This window comes from Passer domesticus, chromosome 1 (genome assembly GCF_036417665.1).
Source record: "Passer domesticus isolate bPasDom1 chromosome 1, bPasDom1.hap1, whole genome shotgun sequence".
NCBI classification, from domain to species: domain Eukaryota; kingdom Metazoa; phylum Chordata; class Aves; order Passeriformes; family Passeridae; genus Passer; species Passer domesticus.
Window position 1 is genome coordinate 4678425 of NC_087474.1, and position 12193 is coordinate 4690617.

At 41.6% G+C, this 12193-nt stretch overlaps 1 protein-coding gene across 8 annotated transcripts in view; it reads left to right on the forward strand.

Moving 5' to 3' along the window:
- Positions 1-12193, forward strand: part of LOC135304434 (sodium channel protein type 5 subunit alpha-like) — a 208867-nt gene that overhangs the window by 82421 nt on the left and 114253 nt on the right. For all 8 annotated transcript variants that reach the window (XM_064426839.1, XM_064427086.1, XM_064426923.1 and 5 more), the window contains 2 exons: positions 7683-7824; positions 9458-9655. In XM_064426839.1, the coding sequence (XP_064282909.1) occupies positions 7683-7824; positions 9458-9655 (340 nt within the window). The remainder of the gene's footprint in view (positions 1-7682; positions 7825-9457; positions 9656-12193) is intronic.

Consider the following 12193-nt stretch of genomic DNA (forward strand, 5'->3'; position numbering starts at 1 on the left):
ATTGCATATAAGGGATGAAGGAATGACCATGTGTTGTAGTGCTCCTCAAAGTCTTTGTGTCAGTCCTAACTCTTTCTAAGGCATTATCAGGAAAAAAACCACCGAAACAAACATTGTTTTCTTCTGTGTTGTGACATTTTGCTAAGGTAATTAATACCCACATGTAAAATTGCATCAGATGCCTGTTTTCATAGTCTCCATGAGCACCAGAAGCAGGGTTTTGGTGGCAGTCTCTCCCCATCACCCTCCAGTCAGCACTTGTTACGTGTACAGCGATGCAGCACTTTGATCTCTCTGAGCTGCAGTAACATTCCCCTGCCTTTATGCATCCTCCACGCACTGATTTAAAGCCCCTTGTAAAGGCTTATCACACCCCTGAAGGGTGGAGAGGAAACATGCTCCGTGCTGAGGAGGAGAGTGCTTCCACCAGTGCTACTGCAGCTCTCACCCAGAACTTGGCAGGGGAGAGCTGGAAAAATGTGTGTCTGCCAGAACATGTGAAACAGCATCCAGCAGCACAGCCCCAGCTGCACCAAGGAAAGGTGCACACAGCTGAGTCTGTTATTCTGCTGCTGGCAACTGGGACCATTGCAGCTCTAAGTGGCCTCAAGTTATATCTGTGTTGTTATTACTATTATTGCTGGTTTTGTTGCTGTTGTTATTAATTGGTTTCTATAAGAAGGTCCTAGATTCAGGCCATATGGTGCTGGATGCTGGACAAATAGGGTGAGAAGAGCTCTCTTGGCTTAGAGGTTGGGCATTTCAGAGGTACAGTCTGTGGATGAGTTGGGCAGAGCTGTTGCACATAGACACTCCTGGGAAGCAACAGCAATACCTGAAATTTGGATTTTCTTCATTTAATCAGACAGAACTTTTTTGTTGCTTTTCGTTTTGTTTATCCAGCTGCATTTTCCCCTTTGATGTACTGCAAGAATTTGTTTTGTGCTTACAAGGAGCAGAGTACAATAGAAACAGGAAGTAACTTTTGGAGAAGAGAGAGAAAATCTTCAGTTCAGGGGAAAGCCCTGGTTGCAAGTCATGTCAGAGCTACCCAGCTTTGTCAGGCAGGTCATGGTCTGCCAGCGTTTAACGTGCTGCAGAATGGGTCCATTCCAGGAAATGGGATACTGGGAGCTTTGGCATGTGCCTAATGGGATTGGTGTGTGCATTGCCCTCTCCAAATGCAGCCTGATGTGGTGCAGCTGAACTCACAGGGGAGAGAGCCTATAAAGATTGCTTGAGTGAAGAAGGGGACACAATTTCCAAATGTGTCCTCTTCAAATGTCACCAAAGCAAGGGTATTTTGGCAAGAACTGTGTTGCTTAAACTGCTAGAGCTAAAAACGTAATTACAGCCCAGATTATCAAGCAATACTAGTGCATTTCTTTCAGACCTTCAGGCTATGCAGCACACCTTAAATGAATTTACCTAGATCCTGATGTAAATCACATAAGCTTTTCCATTTACTCTGAGCTGGTTACAGGGACAGGAGAGTGAGGATGGTCTGCTCATGGTGAGAAAACCTCAACAAACAGAAAGCAAGTATGACACCTCAAAGGTGCTACAAGGGCCATGGGCATGGCTTGAGGAATTATACAGGTTTAGGAACAATAATAACAATCCCCATTCCTAGGGATCAGTGGTGTATTTGGAAGATCATGTCTGTGGTCAAACAGCAGCAGTAGGGATTAAATCCAAATCCACTCAGTTCTTAAGGAGGGGTAATATTACCTCTTAGTCAAAGCTGTAATAAGCTCATCAGCCACATGAGAGGAGCAGACTTACTAGAGGCTACAGCCTTCATTAGGCAGTAATCTACTATTATGTTTATGATGATAAATTATTGCCCTACATTTTGTTTGGTGGGTTAGACAGAAGCTCTGGTGTCTAGCCACTGGATTGAGACAGAAGAAATAAGATCTTGCTTGCCTGGCTGCAGAGTGGAGCTCGAGGAAGGCAGGCTGCAGGAGAGGGAATCATTCTGGTGTCGCGGGCTGAACCCACGGCTTCTCCCTCTGCCTGAGCCAGCAGCCAGTGGGGGAGGCTGAAACTTTTCCTGGATTCGAGTCAGCAGCATGCACAGGTGCTCTGAGCCTGTGAGCAAGCCTGCTCATGGGCACCTCCTTCTCTTTTCTCCTCCAGTTTCAGCTTCTGGTTGATGTTGCTCTTTACTCTGAGCATTTCTTCTCTTCTTTGTCATCATCGCTTTTTTTTTCACCATTTCCCTGCAGCATATGGTTCAATTTGCTTGCACTTCCATCATTTCAGACAATTGGCACCCCTTCCCTTGCTTTTAAATATGTCCTTCAAATTCTCTCTGTCCATTTGGATGCTTGGAGTGAGAGCTGCTGGGAGCTCCTGGTCAGACAAAGCATGGCGCTGCAAGTCAGGTTTTGGCTTTTAGATGATAATTAGTGGGGAATTGTAAGTCAGACACTAACTGTGATTAGTCTTTAATATTACAAAACAAGAAAGAGCAGGGGAAGGAGAAGAACCTGTGGCTTTCAAGTGCATCAAGCACCCACTGACATCAATGGCTTTGGCTGAAGTGCTGCTGACTTTTGGCCCCTTTCTCCTACATGCCCAGTTACCCTTACAACATTCATTTTTAAAAATATTTTCCTCTTTTAGAATGGGTAGTTTCATTTTTTTGGGTAAGAGCAAAAGTCTAGGGATCCTTGTTCCCCACGGTATGTTCTTCTGTTTTGACTGTTGTCTCCTCCCTCAGAGTCCAGGGAAAGGAGAAAATATGGAAAGTTCAGGGAAAAATACTCAGGTCTGTAGTCTAAAGGAAATCTAAGCCTCTCTTTTGTGGTCTGTGGACTTAGCAGGATGAGGCAGGTTGAGGAAGACTCTACTGTGAACATCTACTGTGAAGGAGGTCTGTCCTTCAAAGGCTGCCAGGCTTTCAAAGCCCTCCTTGGGGGTTTCATTTTCAACCACCAGGGCTATTCCCATCCCCCAGGATTTAGCCACATGTCAAAGATATCAGCTACACACTTTTCAGCTTGATTTCTGCATTCTTAGGCTTAAGGTGTGACCTAAGCAGGGACACTAAGGGACTCTTACCAAAATAGGGGTTTGTTTTTTTAATTTTTGCTGTGTCTGTGGTATGTGCTTCACTGCTTCTGTAATGAGCAAGCCACAGTGTCCCTTTGTAAGCTAAACCCAAGGAAAGTGCAGTCTCCACCTCACAGATGTCATTGGTGTTGACTCCTGGTAGCACGTGGAAAACCCTCCCTGTATTTTCAGGGTCTGGATGTTGCAATCCAGTGCATGGATGTTTTACAAACCTTCCTTTATTGCCCAACCCTATTGGCCGCTGTAGCCGGGATCAGCAGGTTGCTTGGCTTGCCTAGATTAAACTCTTGAGACAGAGCATTTTGTAATTATGCCCCTCAGCTACAGCTCTCTGGCATTCCCAGCCTGTGTTATTTAAACCAAAGCTGTTTCTTATGTCCTTTAATTTCCTGTACCAATGCCAGCTTGCAGTGGTGATTACAGCCTGATGGATAGGTAGGTAGGCTGCTGCTTTTAACTTTTCTGAATCAATGACACTAATTTTATTGTGATCAATTGAACAGCATCCTGTGGCACTCCTGTGGAGGATGGTATATTTATGTAGCTTGTTTTTGTTGCCCATCCCTGTGCATCAGAGGAAAGTGCAATCCTCTCAAATGCTTCCCTGAGGTAAAAGAAGCTGAAGAGTTTGGTAAAAAATCCAAAGGGGGTAGGCTTAATGTCATACATGGAGGAAGGTTCAGTAAAATCCTGAGGCTCCTTAAAAAAATCCTCAAAGGAAATGGTGTCAGTTGCAGAATAATATTCTCATGTGAGGGCCTTACACCTAAATTTCTGTAGTGTTTTTCTGGGAAGCAGCATTTTGTTTTCCTCTCAGTGTTTTTAACACATTCCCATACCCTGTGGGTTATCTCTCTGTTGGCCACGAAAGAGGGTGAGCAGGAATAAGGAGTTGACAAGTAGGAAATTCTGTCTCAAGTGTCTGGTTGCCATAATAAGGGTGTAAGCTAACATTAACAACATTTTTGGGCCGGGGTTCATGCTTCGCATGCTGCAGCACCTTGTTTGAATGCTCTTAAAGCTGAAAAAAATATTAGAGAAGTGTGTTTTCCAGGTTTCAGCTGGGATGGAGTTAATTTTCTTCCTTGTGGCTGTTACAGTGCTGTGTTTTGGATTTGGGATCAGAATGATGCTGGTAACACACTGATGTTTTCAGTTGTTGCTAAGAAGTGCTTCTACTGAGTGAAAGACTTTCAGAGGGAGCTGGGAAGGGACACAGCCAGGACAGCTGAGCCCAACTGGCCAGAGGGATATTCCAGACTCAGTATATAAACAGTGGGAAAAGCTGGCTGGGGGACACTGCTTGGGAACTTGCTGGGCAGTGGTCAGCAAGGGGTGAGCAGCTGCACTGAGCATCACTTGTGTAGTTCAATACTTTTATTATTGTAATTATTCATGTTGTTGTTATTTTCTTCCTTTTCTGCCCTATTAAGCTGTCTTTATCTCAGCACATGAGATTTCTCACTGTTACTCATACAATTTTTGTCTCCCATCCCACTGGGGCTGGGGTGAGTGAGCAGCTCTGTGGGGTTTGGCTGCCAGCTGGGGTTAAACCACTCACTGTGGGGTCAGACAGTGGAAAATGACCCATAAGGACAGAATGAAAAATGAAAAAAATGTATTTTATGTGTATAATACTAATTTTATTGTAATCAAAAAATATTCCTCTGAGGTACTACTGCTCACTTTCACAGTCAGAGGGGTTACATCTCCATGTCCTACAGACTCCCAAGCAAAATAAAGTGCTTTGAGCACTTGCTTGAAAATTCTTCTTCATCAAAAGTTTCCCTAGAAAGCAACATTGGCAGTGAACCCAAGTGACTTTTTATCCTCTAATACGTGCTCAGAAATTCCTATGAAAATTCATCCCAATGCTCCCAATGTCCCCTTTCTCCCAGGCTCTTGTTCAAAAGGGTGAATAGATTAAGAGGAAACTCTCCCTACTAATTGAGATTCAGAGGAAAATCTCACCCTTCTCAATAATTTATATTAATGGCAAAATTTCCATTTTGCCCAAGATTTTAGGTAAAAATTCTTATTATTATTCTAGAAGAAGCCTGATTTCCAAATGACTGCCCTGCCTAGGCTGAAGTCCACCATTAAAATAACCACCAGCAAAGTTTCTCTCAGCAGCATTTGGTTGTTTTAGCCATTAGTGATTTAAAATAAGAACAATAAGACCAGATCAATGGAGCCACTCAGGATTTCTCTTTAGGGAGAGGTGAAGAAAAGAGCTCTGCACCTCTGGACACGATTACCAAGTTTCCAACCACACCCAGTGTGTGAGTTAAGTCGTTTTCCCATGGCAGAAATAATCAGCCTTTCAGAAGTGTTCATGTCTTGTGTAGACACGAGGTCTTGGAGCCAGCAAAGGGAATTTCCTCCTCAGGAGCCTGGAGAATCCGTTTCTCAGAGCTCCTGAGCAGCTGAGTGGCACATCACGGGCTGTGAAGGCTCTTTGCTGCAGCAGATCAGAGGCAGAAATCTCACATCTCTGCAGCAGAGTGACAGCAGATGCTGCCTTTGGGAGAGAGGAGGTTTAGTGAAAATTCTGCCTCAAAAAAGGACATGGATATATGAGAAACATTCATTGTGCATCTGCATATTTTAGGGGGAAAACAATACGAGATTTCTGCATTTTGTTATCTTCTAACTCAGTACTGTTACTGTATTTTTATTGAAATGTGACTCTTATTAGGAAAAAAATAGGTATTCAACTAGGAAAGATCTAGAAGGAGGCATTTCTAGACTGGCAGGCAAAAATTAGGAGGGACTCTTTTTCTTTCTTTGTGAGATAGAATTGTTATTATCTGAATTCTCAACTGGTATAAGCTAACTTGGCTCTACCTAAGGTGACAGAATCACTTATTATACCCCCACTTGTGTGTAACATTTAATTCACTAAACATCAGCTGTTCATTTTTTATTGCTTTTTCTGAAAACTACTGTAAACAAGGATCTGCACACATTTTGCAATGCTTCAGCACTCCTTTTATCAGTGTTCAAAGCAGGCTTACTTTAAAATTTGTGATTCACTTCTGATATTAAATTAAGATTCTAAAAGTGCTGTTGAATGTCTAATGGTGGTGGCAGACAACATAGATTTATATAAAAACATATTCTCATTTTGACATGCAATACAGACAGCTATCCTGTGCTGTAAAATTTATTTCATATCTGTATGAAAATTACAGTTTTTAAAGAAAAAGAACACCGGTTTTCACAGTGAGACACACTCTGCTTTCTCAGGGATAATTTTTTTTTTTGTCTGGCATTTTAAAAATTAGTTTGCTTTATTTGTATTTCTGCTTTGCATTTCAATTTCTGGCAATATTCTGCTTTGGTAAAAAAAAAAGTAGCAGTGATTGAGAAGCTCAGAAACTCTAAGATATTTTTCTGGGAGAAAATGAAGCTTAAAACTATACAATCTACATGACTGGTGACATGTCCAAAATTCCTCATGTTCCAAACCATCCCCAGTTGTGGCAGCTGGAATTTGCAGGGAATTGTACCAGGTCCATCTCTATCTGAAGAATTCTGAGAACAGGGAGAGCTGGTGTAACTGCACATTGTGCTGAGATCTGCTTCTCCAGATATTTAGATGGTCTCACCTAAAAAATTCCCAAATACCTTAAGGCTCCAGGGCACTTGATCTCATATTCTCTTCCTAGGATACGTGCAGAAGAAAGTCTTTGCATGTTTCTATGTTTTCAGTTTCTAATGGGTCATACCTTATTTTTTGGAGAGTGGCTTCTGATGTGCAAAAGCTGTGGGGGATTTTGACTAATCTGTTCTGAGAAAGAGGCTGGAACCTCGACCCAGGATCTCTTCTACCTTGTGTTTCACTTGATGATGCAGTTCAGTGCTTACACAGTACCACTGAGAGCACTTTTTATCTCTCCTGGCATATGGGGCTAGAAAATTACTTGTAAAGAGCCTCAAAGGTTAATGAGAGCCAGTGAAAGTCATGCTATCTGCATGCCATTTAATACAGTAATCTACAAGACACACAAGGAAAGCATTTCCTGGCAGAAATAGAAAAAATGTCATGACCCCAGACTGTGTCGGTGAGTGGAACAAAGGGCTGGGTTTCTTAGATTAAACATTTAATCCTTTTGGGGGGTGAGTGAGGTCAGGCAAAGGAAGCAATCAGGAAGGTTCTCCAATAGCACAGGCTGGTGGTGTCCAGCCAGTGTCAGACTGTAACCAAAAGAGCAGGTTCACCATCACAGTGTTACCTGCAGCTGTAACAGGAGAGACCAGGTTTTTTGTTTTTAATTAGGAATAAGTGCCAAGAGGAATCATATATAAGCACCTAATTCCAGTCTATTCAAAATTTGTGAGGTGCTAGGTGATTATTTGCCATTGCAGCTCATACTATGGTTTTTATTTTCCTGTTTATATGAAAAATAAAGTTGCCAAGACCTTGGGTATTGTGAAGTAATATCACCTGTTTCCTGGGGTTTTACCCAGTGAAGGAGCTTACCATGGATGACCTGTGCTCTTAACCAAGGGCTTTGGATATATTTACCTGGAAATCAGTTTCTCCATGTTGAGGCCATCTAAGAGGCATCTCACAGATTGTATTTGCTGTTTTGCAGCACGTGCCCTGAGGGATATATATGTCTGAAGGCTGGGGAAAATCCTGACCATGGTTACACAAGCTTTGATACTTTTGGCTGGGCCTTTCTCTCCTTGTTCCGTCTTATGACCCAAGATTACTGGGAACGTCTTTACCAGCAGGTATGAGGTCATTTTATTACTGTTAAAAATAAAGACATCATCTTGCTATAGTGGCCAATACAACAGTTAAAGGCAAGAAAGAATTGCTGGTTATTAGGTAAACCGTGCTTTGTGTACGTTCTAGAGAAGGACAGTCAGATGTTCTGGAGAAGGAAAATCAGTTCTAATAATTAATTATTTTCTTGAGAGGGATGATGTCTGAAGACATTAGGCTGGGTGTTTGGGGAAATTGAGAAAAAGTGGTATTGACAGAAAGACACTAATTCACCTGACTCTAAATGAAGTTCACCACTTAAGGAAGATCACCACATCACCACTTGGTGATTTTTTGGTGGATGGTGTAACACAAGTTAATATTTTGAGTCCAGCTCAAGAAAAGGCCAGAGAAGCACCTGTGTTCTTGTGATACCTGGTTTTGCAAGGCGTGGTGATGAACACAAATCCAGAAAATGGCAAAACTATGTGACGCATTTCAGTTCTCTCTGCTGCAAGCTCTTCATCATGGACACCTGACAGACAGAGGCACAAACAGATCCAGACTCAACTCACAGTCACGTGCAAGGTGGTCTCTGAGTAAATGCTCATTGCAGCATGCATTTCCTGAAATGTGTGCAAACCCTAAAGAACTACATCTGCCAGTTTGGTACTGAATTACATTCTCTGTCCATGAAGCCACTGACAATTTGCTGCTGCATCTCAAACCTGCCAAATCTGGAAGGTGATCATATGGAAGTCAGGGGATAACTTTGACAGAACCACTCTGAAGGTACTGAGGTAAACACCACTGAAGATTTGGGGGATTTCAGCCTCAAATACAGCCAGTTATGCAATTTCACTTCAAGAAAATGTAAAACAATGAAACTGAAGATTCTTTAAGCAGCTGTATTCACTTGCTTGGTAAAGAGCTACGTGTACAGCTCTGGAAGACAGAAACTGTCACAGGAAATAAGGATGAACATCACTCCATTTTATTATTTGACCTTATACTATCACAGAGGGTTTTCTGTCAGTAGTATCAACTCACTGAGCATGCGACATATCTGTTACACATAAGCTGTCCCCCTAAATTCCAGTTATGCCAATAAATGTAGTGAAGAACCAGGGGATACATTCAACTGAGCCCAAGGTTTGGTTTTTCTCATCCTGACACATGTCTCAATGATTTTTGGTTGAGTTGCACCCTAAACATGTATTTTTCTCCCTCAAAAAGGACCTGGATTGTACACATCTGAAGGGATCCAACATGAATCCCACTTGGGTGATTTCTACAAACTAGATAAAGCCAGATTGAACTGTGGGGAAATTTTTCACTGCAACTGACTCTAATATCTATTCTAAAAAAAACCAGCAGAGATATTTGGTACAGGAGAAGATCATTGAAAGCATTATTCTTTTAGAAATTAATTCACTGCAAGGCACACAATTTTTGATTAAGGTATAAAAATTTATTGGTGAGGAGATTATTTCCTTGTATGTGGTTGTCATTTCTCATCAAAGGCTTTCTGTTTGAACTATTAACAAAGGCTGAATTCAATTATATTATAAATCTAATTTTAAAAGGAACCCCTTCTTTATTTTTTTTTCTTTTTAAAAACATGGTAAAGCAGTGTTAATTTTACTTTTGCACGTACAGACTCTCAGATCTGCTGGGAAGATCTACATGCTTTTTTTCATGCTGGTCATCTTTCTGGGCTCGTTTTACCTGATCAACCTGATTCTGGCTGTTGTGGCCATGGCATATGAGGAGCAGAACCAAGCCACTATTGCTGAAACAGAGGAGAAGGAAAGAAAGTTTCGGGAAGCCATGGAGATGTTGAAGAAAGAGCAGGAGGTCAGTGAACTATGTGACATGATTAGCCTTGGGTGACTTGAACAAATGTTACCTTGGGATTCACGTCCTCTTTATTTTACATTTGTGTGATAAGCAAAGTAAGAGTTTGCTTGAAAGCAGTTTAATGTTTATTGTACTGGACAAAGTTATTAAATATTTTTTGTGAAAGAAAAATTATTGTTCTACCTGTTAGGAGTGGGGCCATTTGGGGCTTACATATCCAGAAGTGCACTGGTTTAACCATGCCATGTATGCCAGCAGAGAAAATTCATATAGATGTTATGAGATTTTTTTAATGATGGTAAAACTACATCTGCATTTGAGCACAACCCAGCTGTTTTGGTAGCTCAGCCAGAGCCCCAGCTGAACCTCCTTCCACCACCCCTTTAGCACACATTGTTTTCTTCACTGTCTTGCTCAACCTGCTGTAAATATCCAATTGTTTGATAATGAAGGTAAAGGTGTAGATTAACCTCTTTGGAGCACATACAGCTTCATTCCTGGAAAAGTAAACGGGCAGACCTTGAGGTTAAGATCTGCAAATTATGCAAAGGGTATGGATTTAATGTTATGTCATAAATTTAAACAAACCAGGGAGGCCAAATGGTGGATGTAGCCTTATAGCCTTAATAACAGTATTTAATTTGCATGTGGTTTGTGTGGGGTAGAAAGCTTTTATTAAACAGCAGAAGAGAACATTTTAGGTGCTGTGAACAAGAAGACAATAAGAAAATTAGTCTGAAATAACACGTAGCACTGTAGTTCAGAGAAATAAATCCTTGAAACACAATATAAACTAATATACATAATTTTCTTTTGGGTACAAATGGCTTCAGGGCCTAATCCAAAGCCCATTTAAATCCTTGGAAAGAAAATAGAAAATGCAATTCACTCTTGACAAAGTGCTAGTAGAGGCTTATGAATCATTTAAGTCCTTTTAAAGATCCTCTTTGATAGTTTAAGTAATAGGTAAATGCAATTTAGTCCATATACAGCCACTTTGAACAGAGTAACTCTGCCATAACCTAAGGGAACAAACTGAGCTCCAGCTCGTACCTATTTTGTACAAATTTTCATGTGTATTGGCTCCAGCTGGGCTCTTCCTAATAACAGTCAACTTCGGTAGCCCCAACTATAATTAAAGATATTTAAGAATTTAATTTTGAAGGCTTTGATTTCAATTAAGCCTGTGTGTACACAAAGAAAAGGAACATTAAGCCTGGAAAGCATAATGTGTCAAAAAAACTAAGTTGCCCCTGAAAATCTGAATTTTTCCCATTTGTCTGTATGCTTTATAATAGTCTTTTTTTTCAGCCAACGATTTCTCATCTTCCCTGTGCCCTGTTCAGTGCAAAGGGTGGACAGTACATGACTGGAGAGCAGCTCTTTGCTTTCTCATCATTTGTTCTGTTGCCTTAGGGCAGCTTGAGCAGACTTCCCAGCTCAGGCAGTCAAAGCCTGCTTGGAAGAGGAAGTGACTAATATGCTCCAAGGTTTTTCAGGGCCTCTTGCCACTGCTCAGACTCCATGCGCTTCAAAAATGCTTCTTTGTATTTGCAATATTCCTGGAATATTATCCTAGTTTTATGGGAGGGAAATTCAGGAGTGGGATGATTTGGGTCTGTGATGTTCACTAATGAAGTCCAGTAATTCTGCAAATCAACTCCTGGCGTCTCAAAGTAGACATTTGAAAGGAGAGGCTTAGGAAGGGGAACTGGGTGGCTGCACCATGGAGCTTTCAGATGTCCTGCTGAGATATCTCACCCCAGTCAGAACTACTTGATTTTAATCTGGTTCTTCAAACCTTGATCAAGGTCTTGGTTTTGACTTTCTCACTGTACCACTAAGTTCTTGCCCCAAGAGCTCTCTTTTGCATAATCCTCATGTCAGGGCTCATGTGAACTAAGCTTTCCTCCCATCCTGCAGCCATCCCATGTCCTTGCCAGGTGTGCCTGGTCACCTACACCTTTCCTTCCCCTGGAGTTGTTGCAGTGGGTTATGGCCTGCAGTGCCTGAGGAACAGGACGTGGTCCAGCCACAGGAACCCAAACAGAGCAGGTAGATAGGCAGGACATGGGGACACCCAGGCTGGATGGAGCACAGAGGAAACTGGTAAGGTGTCCCTGCCAATGGCAGGGGGGTTGGATGAACTCTAAGCTCCCTTCCAACACAAGCTGTACTGTGATTCTGTGGTCCTCCATGCCATGAAGAACAATTCAGTCTAAATACTTTTTCAATATCTGAGAGAGGTATTGAATGCAGAAACAATTCAAACTAAAAATTAGCTTATTTTGCAGTATGAGTGCAGCATGCTTAGTAGCATAAACTGCAATATTTTCCAGATCAACATAATATGACAGCAATCAAAAAGGAAAAACAAAACCATTCAGGCCAGCTTTTATAATGTGCAGTACAAAGGAAGCAGAAATATAGACCTGCTTGGGGACTATCAGTCAATTTATACAACTGGTCTAACACATTCCTAAATCTGAGCTTAACACCAAAAGACTTGCCAAATCTTTATGAAGAAAAAGCACT